The sequence below is a fragment of the Mixophyes fleayi genome, chromosome 6 (assembly GCF_038048845.1).
Source record: "Mixophyes fleayi isolate aMixFle1 chromosome 6, aMixFle1.hap1, whole genome shotgun sequence".
Classification (NCBI taxonomy): Eukaryota; Metazoa; Chordata; class Amphibia; order Anura; family Limnodynastidae; genus Mixophyes; species Mixophyes fleayi.
The window spans coordinates 128,478,693-128,505,595 of record NC_134407.1 but is presented as its reverse complement, the minus strand read 5'-3'; the positions used below and the strand labels follow the sequence as shown (position 1 = coordinate 128,505,595).

At 41.5% G+C, this 26,903-nt stretch overlaps 1 protein-coding gene across 2 annotated transcripts in view; it reads left to right on the top strand.

The window, feature by feature from the left end:
• SLC9A8 (solute carrier family 9 member A8) overlaps positions 1-26,903 on the top strand; it is a 72,023-nt gene that overhangs the window by 32,801 nt on the left and 12,319 nt on the right. For both annotated transcript variants that reach the window (XM_075176414.1, XM_075176413.1), the window contains 5 exons: positions 8,992-9,135; positions 10,425-10,563; positions 11,593-11,698; positions 11,980-12,096; positions 18,526-18,608. In XM_075176414.1, coding sequence (XP_075032515.1) covers positions 8,992-9,135; positions 10,425-10,563; positions 11,593-11,698; positions 11,980-12,096; positions 18,526-18,608 — 589 coding nt within the window. The remainder of the gene's footprint in view (positions 1-8,991; positions 9,136-10,424; positions 10,564-11,592; positions 11,699-11,979; positions 12,097-18,525; positions 18,609-26,903) is intronic.

The window sequence follows — 26,903 nt, the reverse complement described above, 5'->3', positions numbered from 1 at the left end:
CTTGGTCTTCTGTTCATACATTCACCAGGTATTTATCGTTTCTCTGTCTTTGCTTCAAAAGACACAAGTTTTGGCCTTTTGGCCGTAAAGTTTTACGTGCCGCTCATTCTGAGCATTCCCACCCATAGGAGCAGCTTTGTAACGTCCCCAAGGTGAGCAGTGTCCCCCAACTAGTGTAAAAGAGAAAATATGATTTTTGTACTTACGGTAAAATCTCTTTCTCTGAACACAAGTTGGGGACACTGCGCTCTCACCCTGTGTTCTGACAGTTCTGCTGCTTGTGTTTTCAACCTCTCTTGTGGCTTGGTTAGTAAATAAACTGAGCTCTTCCTGTGGAGGGGGCATAGAGGGGAGGGGAGAAGGCTAGACAAGTTTTTTAGTGCCATTACTCTCACAGCACCCTCTATACCCAAAGGTGAGCAGTGTCCCACAACTCGTGTTCAGAGAAAGAGATTTTGTGGTAACTACAAAAACTCTATTTTGTATTTATTTATTTGTATTTGTTCCAGCCTCACAATGAGGAAACATTGGGACTGTCTTAATTACTTGTATCATATGTGTAGGTTTTAATATTTTGATTACATTTGTATTTACAATTACTAATTTCTCCAGTGTCATGTATAGTATAGAGGGAATCTATGAAACATTGATTTAGTAAAGCTCTTTGTAAACAACTAAAAATGTTTTCACTGGTTTCAGTTACCCATGATTGCTTCAAAACCAGTGACATGAAAAGAAAAAAAAAAAATTTTTATGCATGTTTTTCCAATTGCCCATGTTTTTCCAACAATTGCCCATTGTTAAATTCTTCACACTGGATAGTAGTTTGTGCTGCTCCTTCCATTTAACACATTTATGTACAATCTCCCTCTCCTCTTTAACATATTTGTCACCACTTCGCTTAGTCTCATAAGACTCCTTTGATCAGGAGTCACTCACGATATTAAGCTCCTCAGTCCTCTGGCAGTATGTCAGAGAGCAGTTTATTCCGATTTGCTGCCAGCCTGAGTGACCTCACTGACGAATAGCTGGTTGCCTCTGAAGCCGTGGAAATGAGGACTGGGAGAGTCATTACATCCACGTGACCCCGTATAGTACAGGACATGTAACGATGCTGTGGTATTTATGTCCTGATGCCCGTATTTACCTTATCTGTTCTCATTCTTGAGTGCCACAGGTTATGCTTATGTGTTATAAGTGATCTGCAGTAATCCCATTGTACGGATATTACACATGATATTTTATAAGTGATTTTCAGTAAATCTTTTGTGCGGATATTATAATGAATATACATTAATCCTGTTATAATTACGCCTATAAAATCATATCCACATGAATTTCAGTGTAAGATAAACAAGTGTAACAAGCTGAAAGAAGCAAATCTGACTATTCAATGTGATGTCTGAGTGACCATATCTTATTCAGTGCTGTATGCCTCTGCTGTTCTGTGGCTGCCGGCTCAGCAGCACTGAACATCCTATTATAATGCAGCTGTGCCTGTGTTTCATACATTGTGTCCAGAAGCTGTGCGTCACTGCCTTGAGACGGTTTGTAGTGTGCTTATTACTGTATCTATGGAGGAAATTGTGTTATTTAACCCTTAGAGTACGGGCTAGCTGTTTTGGGGGTCAAGGACCCTTGTAAAAAGTTGTGGCATGCAATTTAATTTATTGAATTGGACATAATATAGTGTGGTAATAACTAGAGATGGGCGGGTCCGGTTCTCCGAGAACCGAACCCACCCGAACTTTGGGTATCCGAGTACCGAGCTGAGCAGCTCGGTACTCTCCCGCCCATTCCGAATCCAAATCGAGGCCGAACGTCATTGTGACGTCGTCGGATCTCAGGGCTCGGTTCTCGCGATACTTCAACTTTATAAATACACGCCTCCACAGCAATCCATCGCCATTTGACAGAGGGAGAGAGCAGGGTGTAGTCATAGGCTAATTAGAGCAGGGACAGAGAATACAATATTGTTCTTGCAATTGCTCTAACCAAAATCGCTAGTGCAGAGAGGAGGATAGAGGTTTATTATTTTTTCTTCATATTTGGCACTCCCCAGCGCTTTTGGGGTGTCCCCCATAATTGTGCATAAATATTTCTGGCTGTCAAAAGTCATATCTGTCAGCAGTATCTACTAAATAATTTTTAGCACTCCTCAGTGCTTTTGGGGTGTCCTCCCTAATTGTGCATTAATATTTCTGGCTGTCAAAAGTCATATCTGTCAGCAGTATCTACTAAATAATTTTTAGCACTCCTCAGTGCTATTGGGGTGTCCTCCCTAATTGTGCATTAATATTTCTGGCTGTCAAAAGTCATATCTGTCAGCAGTATCTACTAAATAATTTTTAGCACTCCTCAGTGCTTTTGGGGTGTCCTCCCTAATTGTGCATTAATATTTCTGGCTGTCAAAAGTCATATCTGTCAGCAGTATCTACCAAATAATTTTTAGCACTCCTCAGTGCTTTTGGGGTGTCCTCCCTAATTGTGCATTAATATTTCTGGCTGTCAAAAGTCATATCTATCAGCAGTATCTACTAAATAATTTTTAGCACTCCTCAGTGCTTTTGGGGTGTCCTCCCTAATTGTGCATTAATATTTCTGGCTGTCAAAAGTCATATCTGTCAGCAGTATCTACTAAATAATTTTTAGCACTCCTCAGTGCTTTTGGGGTGTCCTCCCTAATTGTGCATTAATATTTCTGGCTGTCAAAAGTCATATCTGTCAGCAGTATCTACTAAATAATTTTTAGCACTCCTCAGTGCTTTTGGGGTGTCCTCCCTAATTGTGCATTAATATTTCTGGCTGTCAAAAGTCATATCTGTCAGCAGTATCTACTAAATAATTTTTAGCACTCCTCAGTGCTTTTGGGGTGTCCTCCCTAATTGTGCATTAATATTTCTGGCTGTCAAAAGTCATATCTGTCAGCAGTATCTACTAAATAATTTTTAGCACTCCTCAGTGCTTTTGGGGTGTCCTCCCTAATTGTGCATTAATATTTCTGGCTGTCAAAAGTCATATCTATCAGCAGTATCTACTAAATAATTTTTAGCACTCCTCAGTGCTTTTGGGGTGTCCTCCCTAATTGTGCATTAATATTTCTGGCTGTCAAAAGTCATAACTGTCAGCAGTATCTACTAAATAATTTTTAGCACTCCCCAGTGGTTTGCGCTCAGAATGGATTCAAAGCAGTCCACATATGATCTGAATGAGCAACCAGGTTCTGTCACCAGTCCTGATGTTAGTGTTCCCAGTACGTCATCTGGCCAAGGCGATGTCAAACAACAGAGTGTTTTCAAATTAGTGCAAAAAACAAAAACCAAAAAAAAAATTACTGTATTGAAGCGAAAAAGAAGTGTAACTGAGCAAAAGATAAGTGACGATAAAAAAAAAATTGCAAGCATGCCATTCTACACACGCAGTGGCAAAGAGAGAATGAGGCCTTCACCTTTGGCTATTAGTGGCAGATCCCAAAAAGTTACCCAGCCTACAATTGGTGCACAACTACTGTTACGCGTCAAAGCCGAGCTGCAAGATAACAGTGAGGCATTACAGGAGAATATTTGCTCTGATTCACAAATGACAACAATCCCTGTGGAGAGTCCATCCAACAGTGGGATGTCTAATCGTGAGCATTCTGCTGATGTGTGCCTTAATAGCCCGAGTGTAGCCGGTGATACCCAAATTGAGGATGCCACTTTGGAAATAGAAGAGGATGAGGGGGAGATTTGTGTAGGCGACGAGGGCGCTAATGAGGATGTTGATGAGGATGAGGTTGTTTGTGTAAGTCCTGCACCAGTGGCAGCAGTTCTGGCACGTGACAAGAAAAAAGGCCATTGTCATGCCTGGGCATAAAACAAAAAAATCCACTTCTTATGTGTGGAATTATTTCTACCCAAATCCAGACAACAATTGTATAGCCATTTGTAGTGTATGTGAAGCCACAGTCAGTCGAGGGAGGGACCTTAACCATCTTGGAACCTCGTCTATGTTACGCCATTTAACGAGAGTTCATGGCAAAGTGTTGGGAAAAGCTGAAAGTTCTTCCCAAAAGAATACAAGCACTCCCTCATCAGCTAAGACCCTCCGCTCACCGACATACCGACGGCTACAAAATACACCCACCACACCATCCTCATCAATATCCTCAGTAGCGCTCGGAGTTAGCCCGGCATCCCACTTAAGGCTGGATGACTCCTGCACTATTATTGATTCCTCTGAAGAAAGCGTTAGTCCTGCTGTTGCTGCTGCTGGGGGTGAATCGTCATCCCAGAGGCAGGTTAATAAAATGAGCAGTCCTACATTTCAGCAATTAACTGTGAAACAATCATTTGCGAGGGGAAGCAAATATGACAGCAGTCACCCAGTTGCCAAGCGAATCACAGACGCCATGGCTGCAATGTTAGTGTTAGATCTGCGTCCAATCTCCACAATAAACGCAGCTGGTTTTTCACAGTTAATTGAGGTTTTGTATCCGCGTTACAGAATTCCATTGCGACACCATTTCTCCCGTAAAGCTATTCCACAACTATACCAAAAAGTGTGTACGAATGTAGAGATTGCGCTGAAAAATGCCATTCTGCCCACTGTTCACTTAACCACAGATATGTGGACAAGTGGAAGTGGCCAAACCAAAGACTATATGACTGTGACAGCCCACTGGGTTGGTCATTCACCTTCACCAGCAGGAACAGCAGCAGCATGTACACCACTACGTAACATTTGTCACAGGCAGGCCACTCTTTGTATCACCGGCTTCACTAACAGGCATACGGCTGACAATTTGTTACGCAAACTGAGAGATGTGATTGATGCATGGCTTATACCACTCGGACTCTCCCCAGGGTATGTCATTTCAGATAACGCCAACAATATAGTGCGAGCATTACAGCTGGGTGATTTCCAACATATTCCCTGTTTTGCTCACACCATCAACTTGGTGGTGCAGAGCTTCCTACGAAATAACCGTGAGGTGCAGGAGATGCTTTCGGTGGCCCGTAAAATTTCAGGCCATTTCAGGCATTCAGCCACAGCATGTAGGAGATTACAGCAGCTCCAAGAGCAGTTTAACTTGCCCTGCCACCAACTTAAGCAAGAGGTGGTAACTCAGTGGAATTCCACCCTGTACATGCTTCAGAGGATGGAGGAACAGCGCAAAGCCATCCAAGCATATTGCACAAGTCATGACATTGGGAAAGGAGGGGGGATGTATTTCACTCTTGCACAGTGGGGAATCCTTTCAGTGCTGTGCAAGGTGCTGAAACCATTTTGAAGTTGTGAAATGTGAGGTCAGTGCAGACTCTGCTAGTTTGAGCCAAGTCATTCCTTTAATTAGACTATTGGAAAAGCAGCTTGAGAAAATGAAGGAGGAGCTGAAAGCAAGCAATTCAGCAAAGTATGTTGGCCTTGTCGATCAAGTACTTAATTCGCTTCACAATGATCCTCGAGTTATTAAGATCTTGAACTCGGATCAGTACGTTTTGGCCACTGTGCTTGATCCAAGGTTTAAAACCTACATTGAGTCTTTACTTGTAAATGAGCGAGATGTGAACTTTTGCAAGGAGCTATTGCTCAGCAAGTTGGCCGCTGAACTGGGCCTCGGCTTGACGACGTGTCCTCCTTCACTTTCTCAAGCTGTTGCTCGTAAAAAATTAAATTTCCAAAAAAGAAGCAGGGAAGACACAGGGGGCAGACCAGAACAATTTAACATCTGGGCTGGTTTGAAGGATTTTTCAAAAAAATGTGTCACTTTGCCCATAACTCCATCCAATATGAGTATAAACATGCAAAGGATGGTGGAGGATTACTTTCAAGAGGTAGTTGATATGGAAATGTCAGACAGTCCCTTTCCTTACTGGGAAGAAAAGCAGGCCATTTGGAAACCCATGTACAAACTTGCTTTGCAATACCTAAGCTGCCCACCCTCCAGTGTGTACTCTGAACGAGTGTTCAGCACAGCAGGGAACTTAGTCAGTGATCGCCGTAGAAGGTTACTTCCCAAAAATGTGGAGAAAATGATGTTTATAAAAATGAACTACATCTTCCACGAGGAAGGCCTTCACCATCCAAGACATCCAAGCACTGACTGTTCTCTAATGGCGGATTCAAGCGGCGATGAATTGATAGTCTGTGATGATGACGTACACACTGATGAGGGTGAGGATTAAGCTGAAGACGATGCCGATAACATCTTTTTAAAACTTTCTATGTAAGTGTAGGGTGCAATCTACCCCCAAAGAGGAAAGGGACTTGTGGCATTTCCATATCACATACCATCTTGAAAGGCTGCTGTTAGGGCAATTTATCCTTAAGGGTAGGGTGTCATAGACAGAGTGACCCTAAACTGGCTTTGTCCATTTTTCATAATATTGTACAGTCTATAATGGCTGAATTTTTGGGTATTTTATACAAGTGGAGGGGGGCCTAGAGAGACAGAAACCAAACTGGCTTTTTCCATGTCAATTAATATTGTACAGTCTATAATGGCTCAATTTTTTGGTATTTTATACAAGTGGAGGGGGGCCTAGAGAGACAGAGTGACCCCAAACTGTCTTTCTCCATGTCAATTAATATTGTACAGTCTATAATGGCTGAATTTTTTAGTATTTTATACAAGTGGAGGGGGGCCTAGAGAGACAGAAACCAAACTGGCTTTCTCCATGTCAATTAATATTGTACAGTCTATAATGGCTGAATTTTTTGGTATTTTATACAAGTGGAGGGGGGCCTTGAGAGACAGAAACCAAACTGGCTTTTTCCATTTCTTTACATATTTAACTATAAGTATAGGGTGTAATATACATTCAAAGACGATTGCTGCATTGCCAATATGCATAGATGGAGAGGAAGACAATCTGTTTTGTGTGTAGAATAGGCCTACCAACGAAGAATTAAACTGTTTTTTTGGATGATTTATTACCTCAACAATTAGATTACTTGTCTCTAAAACAGTTGGAGCACTAAATTGGGTTAATTTAGGCCCAAAAACATGGATTTTCCAAAAAAATAGCAAACCAAAACCAAAACCAAAACACGCAATGGCGGTTTTGCAAAACCAAAACCAAAACACGACGGTAATCCAGATCCAAAACCGAATCCAAAACCAAAACACGGGGGTCAGTGACCATCTCTAGTAATAACAGGCTAGGTGGCGCTAGCTGGCCACAATTTCAAGCCTGGTAAGGTAGGATGCTCCCCAACAAGGTTGAAAAGAGGTGTGACCTCACCTATGTGAGGATAGCAGCTCAGTCAAGGAGTTGAGGAGAAGGCCATTGTGCAATTTGAGCCATTTTTCTTCAGCTTTCCGTTCCGCAATCCCTGCACAGGCCTTCACACTCCTGTTTTTATTTAACAAGCCTATAGTATACACTTACATGAATTGGTATTGTGGATAAATCAGGTATACAGCTTCCTTATTAACAATTACTCCATGCTCCTTTTCCTCACACCCCTTCAAAAAAAAAAAAATATTCTTCTTATTTGGGGGACACTGTTAACTTTTTAGTTATAGAAGGCTTGCTGGATTAGTCACCCTTAGTTTACAAATGATTGAATCAGTGATCTATACCAATGGCCAACCAGTTTGTATTCTAAATGCCTAGGAATATTGAACTGTTTTCACTGAGCTGCCAATGGCAGCAATATTTTCTTTTTTCTCCTTCGTCTCATTTACATACAGAGTTTGGGGTAATCTCTTTATACTATGATAATATTGCTGTATCTGTCTCAACACACGCACACACATTACTAGCCTGTGACTTTTTTGGCAGTGGTCTCTTGCCCCCTTCTCTCCAGTGCAGGGGCCCTTAACGTGAGGTTTCCGGTAATTACAGTTTCCAGGCACATCATTATGATGTACTATACTGTTACTGTGGCCATAACCGCCCTATAGTGGATTTCTGTTTCATACCGTCTACTGTCACATTGTGATGTGTTCTAACACTATGCCTGAGAGCTGTAGTAGCCAAAACCAGCTCTAGTGGTCTCTCGCAAAAGCACTAAATAGTTGGTTGTCACTTGGAGTTACCATGCAGAGAGGAAGGGGAGATCATACATAGGGTCACCAGGGCTTTTGTCAGTGCAATGTTCCAGTCCTGTGCTGATAATAGATCAGTGGAAATAGTTTACTGAGGCATTTGATACTATATTTCACTGTTAATTCACAAACTGCTTATTTAAGGATTTTACAATGCATAAAAGGTTGGTTGAAGGACCCATAATTCCAGCTTCTGTGAAAACAGAATTCTGCCACAGGATTCACATAAAAATATAACTGCTGTCCAATCAGCTTAATGAATGCATTTTCATGTCCGGATGTTATGCTGCGAGAAGAATCAGAAGGTTTTCCTGATTCTGAAGGTCCCTGGCTGTAGGTGCCAAAATTCTGACTGAAGAAAGAAACTGAGGTTCATGAATTGTTTTGTCCATGTCAGGGAGGGGTTAATGCAGTTATAGTAGTCCCTGCTTACTTAATAAACAAATCTGTTATGTCAGTAATTATTTTGGTCTTTTAATATCTGGTTGTACCTATCTGATGCACGTAAACAAATGTAGCTAGGAGTTATTTGGTCACTATATATATATATATATATATATATATATATATATATATATATATATATACTATTATGTAAAATGAACAAATTTTGCGCTTGACTGTTAAAACTTGTTGGTGCTATCTCACTATTTCTTGGAAGTCATATTGGTGTTTGTAAAAATCTTTTTATCTTAATCTTTTTTTTTCTTTTTTTTTTTTTTTTACACAAATTTGCATTTCAAAGTATATGTTTATAGCTACTCATGTTTAAGTACATATCTAACATATGAATCAGTCTAAAACTAGAGACACACAGATGATTAAAACTGAAAATGTCTGGGAATCATTACGGTGTGCCCACGTCTCTCATCGATGGAGGAGCCTCTGTGCACGGCTGAAATTGCTTAATAGAGGTACCACTGTACTAAAGAGGATAATTTTACTTTTCTCCACAGCTTTGCCTTTGGGTCATTGATTTCTGCAGTGGATCCCGTTGCCACCATCGCCATTTTTAACGCACTGAATGTGGATCCTGTACTCAATATGTTGGTGTTTGGAGAGAGTATCTTGAATGATGCAGTCTCCATTGTCCTCACAAAGTAGGTACATTTTATCACACAAACTCTCTATTTTATAAGATAATAATTCAGCATCTAAAACAGAATTTTATCAAAGCCCCTCTTAGGGATTGTCCTGGTTATAACCATGCAACTGTAATAGTATGTGACATCCAGTGTTTCTGCACTCAGCAGTGTGCAAAGCTGACCTCAGACACCATTGTTCCTGTCCCTGGAACCTCAGTATGTTACCTTTTAGAATTCTGCTATAGTGGGTGGGTGGAAGGTGGCGATTGGGACACCAAGTAGTCCTATCACTATACACTGCTCTGTCATGCTATATGCTGACATTGCATTTGTTCTGCCACAGTACACTACACTTCTCTGTGATATCATATGCTGGCATGTCATGTGCTCTGCGTGTTTCCTGCTCTGTGGTTCTGTATGCGATACTTCATTTTGGGACTGCATGCTGCTCTGTGACTCTGCATGCCCTTCTGTATCAAACGTGGCAGCCTGACATGATGCTGAGCGTTAGTCACTCTTAGGGAGAAATTCAAGTCAGCGTGAGGTCCCTTAAAGGCCTCAAGCGATGACACTCCATGTTGACATTCAGTTTGAAACATGTGCTCAAAAGTGTGGAGTATAAAATTATAGCAACAAGAAAGTCTGTTTCTATTGTGTTTACTTATTTTTAACAATCTTTTATAAAATAAAAATATACTTATTCTAATACCACCAAAAACAAGCTTAGATCTGAAAATAGGTACGGTCATTAAGGTATAAACCACCACTTATCAAATACAGAGATTATTAAACAAGTATTTGTCGCTTTGTCACTTCCCACACCAGTGTCATAAGGGCCTATTGTCACTGCTCTGTGGTGCTATTATGAGCCCATGTGAACTGATGCTAGATATACACCTAACTGTAAATGAGACCATATTGTGCTGGGAGTTGTACAAAAACAGGAAACTAACTCAATAATTCTCTCCTGTTCCTGTGTTATCTCCCGGTGTTCAGAGGACTCATTTCAGATACTGTATGAGTGCAGTGTCCACACATTTCATTTTATTTCACATATTATAATATATTGTTGCAGTATATATCTAATAAGTTTTTAGGTGGTTATTTTAAATTGGTGAGATAACTAATACCTGCTTTATTTTTATCTAATCAAAGTTATACAAAAGAATTCCAGGTAAACCGATATCTCTAAGAGGGAGCTGAGAGAAATAGAAATTATTTTTATCCCGGTACAGTTATCCTGTGATGAGGGATTTTCTTAACACAAAACACAACATAACTTTTTGTCATTCTTAACTCTGCAGCACAGCAGAAGGACTGACACGAGGAGGTATGTCGGATGTGAACGGCTGGCAGACTTTCCTCCAGGCCTTGGCATACTTCCTGAAGATGTTCTTTGGTTCAGCAGCTCTTGGAACACTGACCGGTCTCATTTCTGCATTAATATCCTTTCTGTGAATTGCATACGCAGTAATATTCTCATTCCAGTACAATGTGCCCATTCAGCAGCCCCCTGACCCCCTCCATCAGTGGAATGTTTTTATTGTTGCTGTGCGGATTGACAAGGCCCATCGCTCAGTAAATAATTGTGTTCTTCTTTGGTTACTTTCTGAGAACTGCAGGGTCTTTCAGAACATCCGGATATGTAATACCCCTCCTCGTGTAACAGATTTAAACAACTCCTAAAATGTAATTTCCAGACTTTGTTTCTTGTGTCTCGCTTGTTATACAGTCTCTACAGTGTTCACCATCTTTTCTGCAAACAAAAACCTTACAAGACATGTTTTTGTGGCAAATATACTTTTTGTCTTTTACTTGTACATTGTCCCTTCTTTTTATTTTTTAAAGTGACGTTATTTTATTGTTAAAATGCGTGGATCGACAGACTTATTATTGATATGTTCAACTGGCAAATCACCAATTTGCGGCATTATTGCCAGACAGATGTAAAATGCCAATAAAGTTAAAGACAAGTTTTGCCTTTAATTAAATAGCACCGAAAATCATTGATTTGGCAGAATCGCAGTTTGATACATCTACCCCACAGTGTGTCTTTCCCATCTTAAATGCAGTTCAGGTGGAGGCTTCTATAAAGTTGATTTTTTCTGAATTGAAAAACTTGCAGGTGTTTCTACAATGTCCCTGAGCTCTTCTCTGCCTGCTAAAATTTGTTGTTGGAAGGAGTCAAAGCTGAGCTGTAGACTACACCATTACCACAAAAAAAAAATGGACGGACTATGGTTTGATGTCTGATGAGGTATATTAATTAAGAATAGTGTATTCCATTTAAAAATGTTCTGCAAGATAAATTGTCATCTTTGGTTTCCATATTAACCAATGCTAAATGTTGAGGACTAGTCTCCAACAACAAATGCCTGTGACCACTATTAACATCTGTATTATCTATAGTAGGCTTTACATTATCCTGTGTATTGTATATATTTTGGATGTTTTCCTTCACTAGATATTCAGGTATTGAAGCATCTCGACCTCCGGAAGACGCCATCTTTGGAATTTGGGATGATGATTATTTTTGCGTACCTACCATATGGGTTATCTGAGGGTATTTCACTTTCAGGTTAGTGGCAGGTGATGCTGTATTCTGGAATGTTTTTCTTTGTCTCTGGCATCCTAAGAAGAGTTGGTATTGTGAGCAGAAATGTAAGAATCTCCGAGATAAGAGAGCAAGAGACTTGGCAGAGATGGTCAGCCAAAAACAGCTTAAACTACGCCCAATGATATCATTAGTTCTCATTCTGTCCTTATATAACGTACCCTTGTTACATAGACAGCAGGTACAGGACATATATTCAGTATTGAGCTACACTGGAATGAGTCATGTCATTGTTTGATCCACAGGTATCATGGCAATCCTGTTCTCCGGAATCGTAATGTCCCATTATACTCACCACAACCTGTCCCCAGTAACTCAGATCCTCATGCAGCAAACTCTAAGGACTGTGGCCTTCCTGTGTGGTGAGTAGATCAGCCATCCTCTTCATGATCATTTACCAAATTGTAGTCTCAAATGTACAAATTTGTGTTAGAGCACACCCTCATTCAGCTTTTTCACATCTATCTGCACAGATACTAATGTCTACATGAGATGGGTACATGTTGTCTACATGAGACACATACAGTTAACAGGCTCAGTCTTATGAGCACTGTTTTTAGACAACTTTAGATATTGGTGCACATATATAGAATATCAGTAAAAAATGATGCTCAGTCACTATTCCTTTCTGATTAGGAACGATGACAATGTCCAGTGAATTGACAGGAGGTGTAACAGTGACTAGTTTTTATGAGCTCTCCACAAAATAAAGCCGTTTATTTGAGCACATTTCCATGTGCTTTATCTCACCATCTCCTCACACCTTTATTGTGTAGTGGGAAAGTAGAAGAGAAATCCACCCTAGTTCTGGCAATACACAATTAATAATTTTGCCTGACTCGTTTCCTTACTTGGGATGATTTCCTCAAAGGTGTGCATGCTGTTTGCCTGAGAGTGTTTAGCGCTGTTTGCCTGAGAGGGTCTTGCGCTGTTTGTAGGGGCATTTGTTCCTCATTATAAGAGAACCGTTTTTCTTTTTAAGTTTTGACTCAAAATCTTCTCTTGGGGTAGCACCCCCTGCACCATTTGTACATGACAATGTAAGGGATGTTATTATTCACAAAATATGAATATATAATTAAGAAACGGGAAAGGTTTTCTCACAAGATAATTTGTAGTATTTATTGAATAAATTCTATGCGGAAGTTCATTAATCTCCCTTTCAGGAGTACCTGCTGTTTTGCCTGAGGTGCAGAAATGCTGTTTGCCTGAGGCGCAGACATGCTGTGTCCTGAGGCGCAAACACGATAGACTATCTATATATAGTGGGGTACATGCTGCTGTATTAGATACGGTCCAGTAGATATTCAGGAAGGGGAGTAAACCAGTCTTGGGCTCTTTAATCAATAATATCTGACACAAGGGTCAACCTAAGTTATGCATCTTACTTTTGCATTTGCTTCAATGGTGCATGTTCACCCCTCTTTCCACAGCCAGGGGAAATTCAGCATTAAATCTCCCACTCTGACTGACATTCACAACCTCTAAGCCGAATTTGGCTCCTTGAGCTTGGAAACCAGGCTCTGGAGAGACAGTCATTGTGATGCCCCTGCAGATCTGACAGAGACTTACATGAGGTAGTGTACTTTCTAGGTACAGTAGCATCCGTCCAGGAGGCAATCGCTGCACCACTGCACACTACAGTGGCCTAAGGTGGGTAAACTCTCTCCAAGCATAATGTTGGGAGGGAGATATTAACTAAAGCCGTGGTAAGGCTCTAAGGTTAGGGGTTGTCTTTTTATTGCTAGGAATAACAGTCTTTTATTTTAGCCTGGGGCTGGGTCAGGTAGTAATTATTGTGATAGTAAGCACTAATATTGTCTGAGGGGGCTGTCCTTTAGGACAGCAGCAATGTTGTTGCTGTGCCCTGGTTTGTCCTCATAAGGTGGACTTTTAGCCCCTCCTCCTTGGCATGCTATTTCACTGCAATTGAAGCAGGCCAGAAGTATCAGACATTTTCACTTTGGCTCTCCCCTTCTATACCACTGGTGCAGTGAGTTATAGTTTGCGAGAGGGTTTTAAGTGACTTTTAACTCAGATTTTCTGGTCTTGGGTCTGTTAGGACTTTCACCTTTTTTCCGTTGATTGTGTTCTGCTTATTGTATTCTATAACTTTGCATTTCTACCATATCAGACAAGGGGAGTTCTTCCAGAGCTAAGGCTGTGAATGTGGCTACCGCAAAATTGTTTACATGTTGTAGACGCCAAGTTAAGTTACCACTGGAATAGTCAGGAGTGAATGTCTTAGGCACAGCCTGCCAGTTTGATGATCGTGTACGCCTGGGGCTCTGTTACCGATGTAGCAGAACTGGCCTGGCCTGAGTCTTTAGCTAGCTCCATTGCTGAGATTGCTCAGTTGACCTGTTCTCGTGCATCCTTTTCAAATTCTGGGGAAGGTTCTTTAGGACATGTGTCCCCTCTGGCTGTGTCAAGCCATGGTGCTGGTAAATCCATGACGGCATCTCAGAAAGAGCCTGTATGGGCCAGTAGTCTTGCAACTTCTGTGCAGGGATTAGTCAGTTTCCTCCTCCTTAGAAAGAATTTTGAAATCTGCAAATTCTTCAGCTTCTCACAAAGGTAGAAGTCTGATTTTTCCTTATTGTGGGAATGAGACAGATTCTGACGGTTCCTCCGAAGAGGAGCGCAAGTTAATTGCAAGTTCAGATTAATACGATTTTTTCTTACTATGAAGCAGATCATTATAGCAGACAAGGGTAGATGACCTTATTCGGGCTGTGCTCCAAGTATTGGACATCCTAGATATGGTTGTTCCCAATGCCTTGGAAACATTCCTATTTAAAAGGAGGGCAAATAGAACAGTTTATTTTACTTCTTCTTCCCAGCTGAATGATTTGCTTGGCGCGGCGTGGCACACCTATGTATATGAAGTATGCAGTTAAATGGGAAATGCCTCCCAAAGTGGATTCCTCGGTGTCAGACGCCGTCCCCGCTGATTCCCTGTCAGACGGAGAACGGACGTCTGATCTCCCCGTCGGCTGCCGCGGACTTCCGGATAGCGGGCGCATGCGCCCTGGTCTCAGTCCCGTTGCTAGGCAACGGGAGGCTGCCTTTGTTTCCGCTGCCGCCTCCGCTCTCCACCAATCACCTCAGTCTGGATTCTATTTAAACCTGCCTCTGGCGCCATTAGGGTGCCAGAGTAACAGGTTCACCACCAGTGTTCCTGGCTTCCACACTCCCTTGTTTTTCCCTGAGTATCCTGCTTCCTGTTTATCGTTGTGACCCGGCTTGGCGACCATCCTCTTTCTCTGTGTGACCCATTCTGTACCGTGACTTTGGCTTGGCGACTACTCTACTGGATTTCCCTTTTGTACCTATATACCTGATTGCTGTGACCCGGAACCGTCTGACCTCTCTACGCTACACTGGTAACTGGCTAATAGGACCGCGACCTGCGTGCTCTCTGCTGCAAAGTCCAAACCTCCTTGCGGGGGTCCCTGGTGAACACCAGGGGTACGTTAGACTCCGCGCCTGTTTGACCAGCTGCGCTAATACCGGTTAGTGTCTAGTTATCTTCAGCCTTCTTAGGCCTACAGCGTGACACTCGGTAACGAGGTTTTCCAAGACAACTACTCCTCCCAATCCTAATGCAACGAAAATTAAGAATGGCGTTGACCATAAGGTTGAAAGGATTGTTATGTTAATTTTTGTGGCCGCGTGGGCCTCTTTGCGACCCATCTTAGACTTAGCCTGGGTAATAAGGATATTGAAAGGTAGTTGGATCAGCCGTCAGAGGACTTGATAGCTGGCAGACCAGGGTCTGAATTGCTGCCTCTGGTGGAGCAAATTCAAAGAGCTGTTGAGTGTTTGGGGGATGCACCTTTTAATGCTGGACTGATTGGGGCTAGGATCTCTCGTTTAAATATTGGGAAGCTGATGTTGAGTGTAAGTGGACTCTTGAGTCCTTTTGTCTCCCCAGCCTTCTTCAATATTTTGATTTTGACTTCACTCATCTACCTTCTACCTTCTAATCCTTTGACTTTCGCTTGTACCTCATGACCAAACCTCTCAGGGCAAAACAGCTTGGCTGGACTTTGTGTGTCTCTGATGGCTACTTCAGCCAAGTGGTTCTTTCCTAGGAGCTGCCAGCACTGTGACATCCAGGATTCACTCCTTTCAGTTTTCAGCGTAGGTACCTGCAAGAACATCTAAGTGTCAGACCTTAAGCTTTCAAAGGCTGGTCATTGGATGTCTCCCAATGGAGTAACAGAAAGAATTTAACGCAAGTATAAATTCCCTTTTTCTCAAAAATTCAATTTGGGGGATCTGGAGCATTGGGAACATTGTAAAGTTACCCTTATGGGTGTTTACACTCAGTAGTGGGGGTTCAGCTTCTCTTTGATAATATTTATTTATTTTTATAGCATCTTTGTCTCATTGGGACTCAAGTCACTTTACATTATTGCATTGTTGCAATAAGGCTCAATGGCTCAAAAGCCATTTTGAGCACATTAAGCTGCTATTCTGTGGAATCATTTACACACACACACCACACTTTTTTGGGAAGCCAATTAACTTTTCAGTATGTTTTTGGATTGAGTAGAGGAAACCAGAGTACCTATAGAGAAACAATATAAATATGGGTAGAACATTCAAATTCCACTCAAATAGGGCCATGGTAGATTCAAACTCATGACCCCAGCGCTGTAAGACAGCATTGCTAACCACTGCGCACCTGGTTTTAGAAAGCCTTTAGACACCCCATGGGCTCCCAGAGCAGGTTGAGGGTCCGGAGAATCTACAGCCATATAGTAATTCCTGTGGCACCCCCCATAAGCAAACAGGATGTGTGGCAAGTAGTGCACCCAGTCTCCCCCCTCCGAAGTTCCAAATGCCCATAGCATCTGCTTTAGAGTCATATTGCCTAACTGCACTTTGAACAGAGAAATTGAAGCATTTATCTTGCTTTATGTCTCTTGATCAGGTAGAGCCTCATTAAAAACTCGTAATAGCATCTGTTGCCCTTTCTTCATGGACAGAGCCATAGCCTCAGGATACCTCATGGCCTAATCCACTATGGCGAGGATGTACCTCTTCCGTTTGTACTCAACCACTCACTGAAAATGTACCTCAATTAGTGGTGAGGACCTGAGGTGAATATCAACATTACCTCTAGTGCAACCATGTACTGGGAAGTATTACAAGATGTCTGAAGATCCAGATGTCATCCTTCACTCTGAGCTAGAAATACTTCTTTGTCAGATGTTTCAGTGTTTTAGTCCATCCTGTGGTGTTTTTCCAGAAGGATTTTGTGACCAATTGACAATACAATACTTTTGCCTCTTATGCCAGGACACATCCATACCTAAAAGGTCACAGTCAGCTTGGTGCCTCATGCCTTGCAGAGATGGATCAGATAACTGAGCTGTCCTGACTCAATTATTGGATGGTCATCATGGTCAATACACTCTTCCGGTACTGGCTTCCAACTAAGGACAAGAATATTGCCATGCAATTGCACAGTATCAGGCTGGCAGTAAACAAAATTCTCTATGTTGCTAGGGAGCATTGACTCCGATGTACAGATCTTGCAGGGTAATCCGGATTGGCTCTCAGCTTGGGTCATTTCCTCTTGGCTGGGTGATACTCAGACATTTACTCCTCAAGACTGTGTCCTGACTGCTTGACCCCTGGTAATGGGGGCAATAAACTTTGTCCACATGCATGATTGTTTCCCAGGAGTACATCTTGTTGAAATGTCATCCATGATTGCCATGTTCCTGACCCCCTTGGTATCTCTTGAGTCGAGAAATACATTAGCAATGACCACTTTGTGATGGACTGCCATGGTGACTTTGTCAGTGTGGCCCTGCAGAATCACAGCAAGATCAACAAGTGGGAGCTGACCATTGTGATTGAGGCCTCCGAGTCTTTTAGAGAAAAATAAGCCCACGCTCGGTATATCCCACATTATATATGGTACCAGCTGCTTGGCAATAAGCCCGCGCTTGGTATATCCCATATTGTATGTGGTACCAGCTGCGTGGCAATATAAATTCCCATATATGTATACAAAACAAAAAAGACAGTTGTCAGCGCTTATCCTTTAAACTCCATATCTGTGTGTGTCTAGCAAAATGAAAACATGAGGTTTTAGTTCATATTTTGATCAAAAGATTTAAGCCTGCATCCCAATGTCAAGGGCACCTCATTATATGCAGGTTCTACACTGACCTATATGCTTTAAACACCATTAAAATGCAGTTAAAATTAGATGCACTCACCTCCCAGGTATAGGGGTTTACATCTAGCAAGGGCTGGCTTGTGAGCCACACCCAAATGTGTCTTAAATAGGCTTTTAGTTTTTCACGTACAATAATCTATGGAAGTGATTTGGATGGAATATCACTGTACAGTGTTAGTGTGTATAGATGGTAAATGTACAATTGAATGTTTGGGAGGTGACCACATCAACCAATAGGAAGCTGCAGTTGGAAAGCTTGTAGCTTCCTATTGATCAGAGCACCAACTCTATCACAGCTGCCAGAAATTTTCAGGTAGTTAACTCTTAATGTTTTACGTTAAAAAAAATGCTTTACATAGAGAACATAAATATATAACATTGCCACCGGAAGCCACTTAACTTTGTTATGCGTCTGTAGAATGGTGGTGAAGATGTAATGTGATCATACAGTTATGATGTGGTGGAATGTTATGAAACGGGGGTGTAAGTGGAAAGTGACCATCTAGTGGGGTATTGTAGGTGGAATGTGACCATACAGTGATGGGTTACACATTTGTGAACTTGCTTAGATTTCTGTTTTCTCTTTCAGAAACATGTGTTTTTGCTTTCCTCGGCCTCTCGATATTCAGTTTTCCTCACAAGTTTGAGATCTCCTTTGTGATCTGGTGCATTGTAAGTATACACCATATACTTGTTATGTGTTGTAAGTGTCAGTTCTGATGGCACAAAACATTTCAAGAGGCGAATAAGTATTATTATAGGCTACGAAAGACAAGGGAGACCTTTCTGAGAAATTATCAGTCAGCATCTTGAGTGCTTTTCATGACTTTGGAATAGTTAAGAGATATTGGTAATCTGTAAAATATGACCTCTCTGTGTGGGATTTGATTGTGTGCTCCTGGAGCAGCATCTCTGTGCACAGCGACCAGCTGTCCTCACAACAGAATGGAAATATAAGCAATAGATGTCAGATATCTAGGGTATGGACTGTAGAGGCACTGCCACCCTGTCCTGAGTGGCTTTATAACATTGATTATCTCATTACAATGGCACCTTTCAAGGGGTGGGATATTTTAGGCAGCAAATTCAATAAATAAATGGTAACTATTTGGAGCACAGAAATTTTTATGTTGCTTCTCCATATCTACTTTTTCATTCCTCGCTTCTTCTGCTGGTAGTCGCCAAACTCCAATAATAAAGACACAAGTTGTATAATTGATCTATAACCGTTCTTGAAAACAATAACTCATATTCAGATATAAAGGGGCAAAGAGAAAAATAAAGAGGACCGCTGTTCATGTATATGATCCTTTATTTAAACTAAAGCAAAAAGATTGGATAAAAAACTTAAGAACCTACAGATCCTTGGATTATGATGCAATTCTTATTACGGCTAGTCCAGAGTATAGAAATCTGGGCAATCATTGTGGATTTGCTGCACATCTCACTTTCTTTTAAATACAGTAAATCCTAAAGTAATGTTATAAGTACAATTACCACATAATGGAAAGATATCAGCTTTGAACAGCGGCACTTGAAATTCTGGCACTTGGAATACCGTCACCCACTACAGCGACAAAAAAACACGATGACTGTAATTGCGACATGACATCAAGTAAATGGATTTACCTTAACACAGACAGCATAGATTTCCGAAAACACTGGTATGCGACTGGTGCGAATTCCGAAGATACTGGAGGCCGGCGCTTGAATTTGATGTCATGCAAGTGAGCAACATCAACATTTAAAGCTGCATTTTAATGTTAGGCTGCAGCTGGTACTATTGCCGCTTTAAATTTACACATTGGAATGTCGCTCACTTGCGTGAGGTCAAATTCACCAGTCTCATTGCAGTGTTTTTAGGAAATGTTTGCTGTCTGTGTTAAGGTAAGTATACATTTAAATGATGTCGATATTACAGTCATCGTGATTTTTTTGTCACTATAGTGGGTGTTTGTATTCCAAGCTCCGGAATACCGTACCCAACCCTTGAACAGTCAAACATTCGCAATTCACAACGACTAACACGGGATTCCTGACTTGCTGTATTTCATGTTTGTCGTTCAAACATGCATTAACGGATTTCTTTAGAATTAAGGAAAAACACTTCATTAAAACCAATGTGTTTGAACCCTGAGCGGGTCTTTTTCAAGGTACCAGGTGTGTTTTAATTAGATCCCTTAAGTAATGTCTGGTAAAATTAACCTTTTAAAATTTTTTGTAAGAAAATGTAAAGATTAGGTAATTTGTAAGGTAGATTCAAGTAAACAAATACAGAAGTGGAAGTTGCTCAATCAATTTATAGGCTCATAGCAGGTGCTTGAAAGGGTGGGGTTATCCTAAAAGGAACAAACACACAGAAAGATCCCCCAGCACACTGCTATAGCCAGCAAAAGACCTGCCATTTCTACTGTAGATAAAAATGCAAAGTCTTAGTTGCACACATTTGCAAATGTATGTTAAAGCCATCCTGTCACTCCACGGCGCTTTTGCTAATAAGGTGGTCCTAACTCTAAACAATGAGAGTCCCATATATTTGGGCCATACATATATGTGTGCAACTAAGACTTTTGCATTTTTATCTACAGTAGAAATGGCAGGTGTTTTGCTGACTATAGCAGTGTGCTGGGGGATCTTTCTGTGAAATTCAAGTAAAAAGTCAGCTCTTGAAGTTGATCTTTTGGAAGCAGGAAAAATGGGCAAGTGTAAGGATCTGAACGACTTTGACAGGGGCTAAATTGTGATGGATAGGCGACTGGGTGAGAGCATCTCCAAGATGGCAGGTCTTGTGCAGTGGTTAGTACCTACCAAAAGTGGTCCAAGAAAGTATAACATATGACAGGATCGTGGACACCCAAGGCATTTTCTTGCACGTGGGGAGGAAGTTTTGCCTGTCTTTTCCAATCCCATAGAAGAGCTACTGTAGCACAAATTGCTGAAAAATGTAATGCTGGCTGTGATAAATAGGTGATCCATATCTAGTGGGAAAGGGAGAAATAGGACAATTGTCCTATCGCACCAGTGAATGAGATCAGCAGCCCATAAATACTATTAAGCAGATCTAATCCTGTCTGTAGTGTGTACAAGGGGTGCAACCTATTTCTGTAATAATATATGTTGAGAACAAAGAGGAAAAGCGTTGTTAGGTGCACTTGAGCTCTCAAATTTGGCTAATTGAGGATATCATGGAACCTAAATTAAAACTTAACTTTTATTGTCTATTGTATTAAACCAGCGATATATAGAAATATATAATCACAAAAACAAATAATGTGTGCTTTAAAGTCAGCTTAATGCGCCGTTTACCATATACTCAATAGTGTAAGGGGAATATATTTATCAGAAAGGTCAGATATACAATATGCTCATATTTATCAATCGGATTCCTCCAGAAAATTTATCCTCGGTAATCAATCCATAAACCACGTCTGGAATTGGATGATGACAGTAGGCTAGTATTTGGAGATAGCACAGGCCAGATTGCCTAGCTAGCCTGCTAGTTCGCATAGCTAAACCCAGGCTTTTAAATTATTAGATGGTGACTTGCTATCTACCTATCATATACTCCAAACTGACTTTGGATTTATTGGAGCAAAGTGGCATTTCTAATATCCCTTGTTAGTTTTGAATCAGCAAAAGCATCCAGCTAAACGCTGACGCTCGTTTTGCTGTGTGTGCTTAATGGTTGTGTTACACGCGTCCACATTTAGCTGGATGCTTTTTCTGATTCAAAACTAACAGGGGATATTAGAAATGCCACTTTGCTCCAATAAATCCAAAGTCTTCTGACGTGTAGCTCACACTTACCGGACTGAACCTTTGTGTCTGTGGGTTTTATGATTTTTCTTTATCAATGCCATGGCAGCCTTAACAAATGGGTTAACTCCCTAGTCAACTGAGTACAGACTGAAAAAAGAAACATCCTTGGAAGGTAAATAGTGTGACCCTCCCCCCTCCTTCACCTGGTTTATTTTTATCTCAGGTTGCCAGTATAGTGTAGTATTTTGTTGTTCTTTCTCTATTACCTATTTCACAGTGATTCTGGAGGGTCCCTGCAACGCACTTCATGGAGTGCAAGCAGGGGCAGGGGTGCCTCCCTTAGGAACACTAGTTGGTACAATGGTGTGGTAAATGTGGAGCCTGGACTCTGCTTTTTTCTGAAATGTATGACATCACTCCGTTTTAGAAGTCATATGTGTGACATTGATTTCAGTTCAGAGATCATAGGCCCATCTGAGGCCTAAAACAGCATGGGGAAACCACAGACTGCTTACTCTTCTCTGCACCCTTCAGGAATATTGTCCGTGGAATATTCTGCTGCTATGGAGCCTGAGCCTACCCCAATAGATGAAGAGCACCCATTCCAGATAAACCCCTTACTTTAGAGTGTCAGCTCTTGAGCTGAGTCTTATTGGTGGCAGAGGTTTGCATTTACTAGCAATTGTGAGTCTTTGAGGTTTTTTACACATTCTGTGCCTTATTCATTATTCTTTCTTTGAGAAAGCGTTTGCGAAACGTTTGTTAGGGAGCAGGGTAGTGACGTCAGCTGTGACATCACTAGTACCCGGCAAGCGGCACTGAACTCGGACGGTCTGCCGGAGATGGGAGCCGTGTGATATCAGATACGCGCTGAAGGTATCTGTTCACACTTACGTTAGGTTCTTTCCATTAGGAGAATAGTTCTGGTCTGATCGGTCATTATAGTTAGGTCAGATTTGTGCACGAGTGGTACCTGATAGCTCATCATATATGCTAGGGGATCTGTATCTGACTCTCCCCGTATAAGTACTCTCTGTGCACAATACCTAGCAGGAATTAGGGGCAGCACATCAATACCTTTTCTCATTAATACTACAAGAAGGAATTTTCAGGGGTAACTGAATAGGATCCTTGAATAATACCAGTAACAGTGAGGTGTTTATTTACAACACTGGTTACTAATTGACTTATTCCTTATGATATATCGTTGTGGAATAGAAACAGGCATATTATTGTAATAGATCTGCCTTTTATGATATCCACCTGTGAAATAAAAACAGGCACTTTATTCCATATATGAGAACATCTAAATATGTGCTGAATATTAGGGGATATAATAAGATGCTCTTTAGTGAGGCATTTATAATAAACATTTAACAATAAGATAAGTATCCTCTATGGACAGATAATCCCTTTGTTACAGACCAAGATCTTGTTTTTGGAAATTATAGCAAGAACCTATCTTAAGTATAGGAATATACTCCCTTCTGTGTGTATCACTATTATATGATACTCTTCTTTGCCGTGAGTTTGGGTACTAGTTGTTTTAATACACAACATATACATTTTTTCATTTTTATATTTCGCTGCTTTTTAATAGATACCAATAAAATTTAAGTTTTAATATTTGCTATTGTTGCAACTTAATCACCCATAATCATTACTATAGGAATAGGAGTGCCTCTCGTGTTCTTCCTCTCTTTGTCTCTATGCCTTATTCATTAGGGAAAGCAAGGCAAGAAATAAGTAAGTTTTCTCCTGCATATGTTACAATGCAAGGGGGTGCATATTAGTTTATTATTTTGTACACAAGTTAATACTGACTGTTTCTTCATGTAGCACACACATACTTGATATCTAGGACATACCCTTTCCCAACTATATATCTGTCCCCACATTTTAAATTTACCTCCCCCTCCAGTGCAACATGGTTTTGCCAACGTGCAAACTTACTCAACAGCCATGTGGCTTCTCAAAGCAGTTGACGGAGGACTTTAAAATTAAGATAATTGATTGTTACAAAGCAGGGAATGCAGTAAAAATATATCTAAACATTTCCAGCTTTGAATTTCCACTGTAAGAAACATAATTTAGAAATGGATGTAAAGAGGAACTAACTATTGAAGTCAAAGCAAAGTCTTGAAGCCCCTGAAAAATTTCCAATAGAACTACTTAGAAACTGGTTATATCTGCAAAAAAGAACCCACATATGTCTGCAAAGGACCTGCAGAAGAGATTAATTGGTTCACAACTAACTAATGCATTCAATACAGCGTTGCTTATACAAAAAATATTTGCATAGACGAGGAAACCGTTATTAAATCCTCATCACAGAAGTCACCATCTTTACGAATGTAAAGCAATACTTAGATAAACCAGAAACTTTTGGGGGAAAAAGTGCTATGGGCTGATGAAAAATAAATTCAGTTTTGGCCACAACAGATTCATTTGTTGAAAACAAATGATACATTTGAAGAAAATAAAACTTTGCCAACCTTTCAAAACCACCTCTGTGTAAGATTTTGGGGTCTTCTGGCAGTCATAGACAACAGAAATATTGTCTGGGTGGGAATAAGAATGGATTATCAACAAATATCAACAAATACCAACAGCTACCATTTCTGAGTCAATACAGAAACTGAAGCTAAAAAATGGTTTGGATATTTCAGCATAACAACAATCCAAAACACTCAACAAAATCAAGCATGAATTACAGGACTGAAAGATTATGGCTCACAGTCCCCAGACTTAAACTAGTTAGTGAAAATTTATGGGAAGGAGATAAAGCCGATAGAATATTAGCCACCCGTCTGAGGGCTCAGAGATCTCAAAACAATGTCATGGCCCTAAAGTCTCCTTCAGGCTCACCCATATACCGCCCTGACCAAATAGGGCAAGAGTTTCAAAAATTTTATTCCTCATTATATAACTTGGATGCTCTAAATCCCGGGAGTGCTCCCCCTGCAGACACTATAGCAGCCTTTCTGAGGCAAGCGAATCTCCCTACCCTTTCTAGTAATCTATCTCGGCAACTAAATGAAGAGATCACGTCAGAGGAGATACTGGAAGTCATCAAGGCTCAAAAAACCTCTAAGGCTCCGGGGCCTGATGGCTTTTCCGCAGCTTATTACAAAAGATTCTCCCAGACCCTGGTCCCCCACCTTCGCACCCTGTTCAATGCTGTCTTACATGGAGATCCCTTTCCTAAATCGATGTTAGAGGCACGTATTGTAGTCATTCATAAGGAGGGGAAGGACCCCAGCGACTGCGCAATCTACCGTCCCATCTCCCTCCTTAATGTCGACATTAAGATTTATGCTAAGATCCTGGCCACCCGCTTGAACGGAGTCCTCCCAGGCCTAATACACTATTATCAGGTGGGGTTCATCCCGGGTCGCCAGGCCAGGGATAATACCCGCCGTGCGATAGACCTGGTTCAAATCATTAACCAAAGACATCTCCCGGCCTTGATGCTCTCACTGGATGCCGAGAAGGCGTTCGATCGAATTTCTTGGGATTTTATGACCCTTGCTTTGAAGGCCTACGGCTTCTCGGCTGAATTTCTGACCGGGATATCCGCCCTCTATAACCCTCCTTCAGCTAGGGTTTTGGTTAACGGATCTTTATCGGATCCCCTCTCCCTCTCCAACGGGAAGAGACAGGGCTGCCCCCTTTCGCCCTTAATTTTCGCACTAGTGATAGAACCCTTGGCGGCGATGATTAGACAGTCGACTTCGATCTCAGGTGTGACAGTGGGGCCGCGGGAATTTAAGATCTCTCTCTTTGCGGACGACATACTTCTCTCTTTGATGAATCCTCAGGAGTCTCTACCCGCCCTATATAAACTTATGGATGAATACGGCCTTCTGTCTGGCTACAAAATTAATTTTGGTAAGTCAGAGTCCTTGCTCCTGCATGCTTCCTCTTCCCTCAGGACTAGTTTACAGACTTACTTTGCACTACGCTGGCAGGCGAATAAGATCAAATATCTTGGAGTTTATATCACCTCAACTTATGATAGATTGTATCGGGAAAACTTTCCCCCCCTTCTGTCAAAAATCAAACAGGACTTGGAGACTTGGAAGAGCTACATCATATCGTGGCTGGGTAGGATTATCGCTATTAAGAGGAACCTGGTCCTGAAACTTCTATATCTTTTTCAGACTCTTCCGGTGAGGGTTCCCGACTCTGTGTTTAGAGATTTGCATTCCTCCTTCCTAAAGTTTATATGGCGTGCCAAGCCCCCTAGAATCTCAACAGCAGTGCTTAAAAAGCCCAGGGCTCGGGGAGGTAGGGGCTTCCCAGATATTACATTTTATTATTTGGCATCCCATCTGTCCCAGGTGGCGGTAACTTATGCCCCTTACCAGTCTATAGCGTGGGTGGACCTGGAGACCCACTATGTTGGGGTCCCCTCTATGGCATCACTCTGGGGCCTGGCTAATGTGGATAGACCACCAGCAGCCTCCTCTCTTCAATCCCTCAAATTCTGCTTATCCCTTTGGGACTCATGTCGGGTCAAATATAAATTATCTTCCCCTATCTCACCTTTGACTCCTCTCTGGGGCAACCCACACTTTCCTCCTGGCAATTCCACGCAGCAATTTAAACATTGGATAAGGGCGGGAATACGGGTGGTCTCGGACCTGGTAGTCAATCAAACTTGGGCTTCTATGTCGGAACTTCACCATAGCTTTGAACCGTTTCGTCCGCTTTTTTTGAGTTCTTCCAGGTTCGACACTTCGCCATGTCTATGCCCCCCCAGGAGGCTCTCCGGGCTCCGACCTCCTTTGAATATATGTGTTTACATTCACCTCTCACTAAAGGGATTATTTCCCAGATATATAACTGGCTCATAGACTACACTTTTGACACTCCAGGTCGACATGAGCGGGAATGGGAAAGCGACCTGGGCCCTCCTCCAGACGACTTATGCTGGGAGGAGATCAGGGAGGGGGTTGCCAAGAGCTCGATCTCTACACTAATTAAGGAAACAGCCTATAAAGTGTACTATAGGTGGTACTATACTCCTGATAAGCTGTCTCGAATGTTTCCTACGACCACTCCGAGCTGCTGGCGGCAATGTGGCCAGAGAGGTACGATGCTACATATATGGTGGACTTGCCCCCGCATAGTTCCTTTCTGGGACATGGTCCTTACAATCATAAACTCTGTGTCAGAACAACAGATAAGTAAGGACCCATGGTC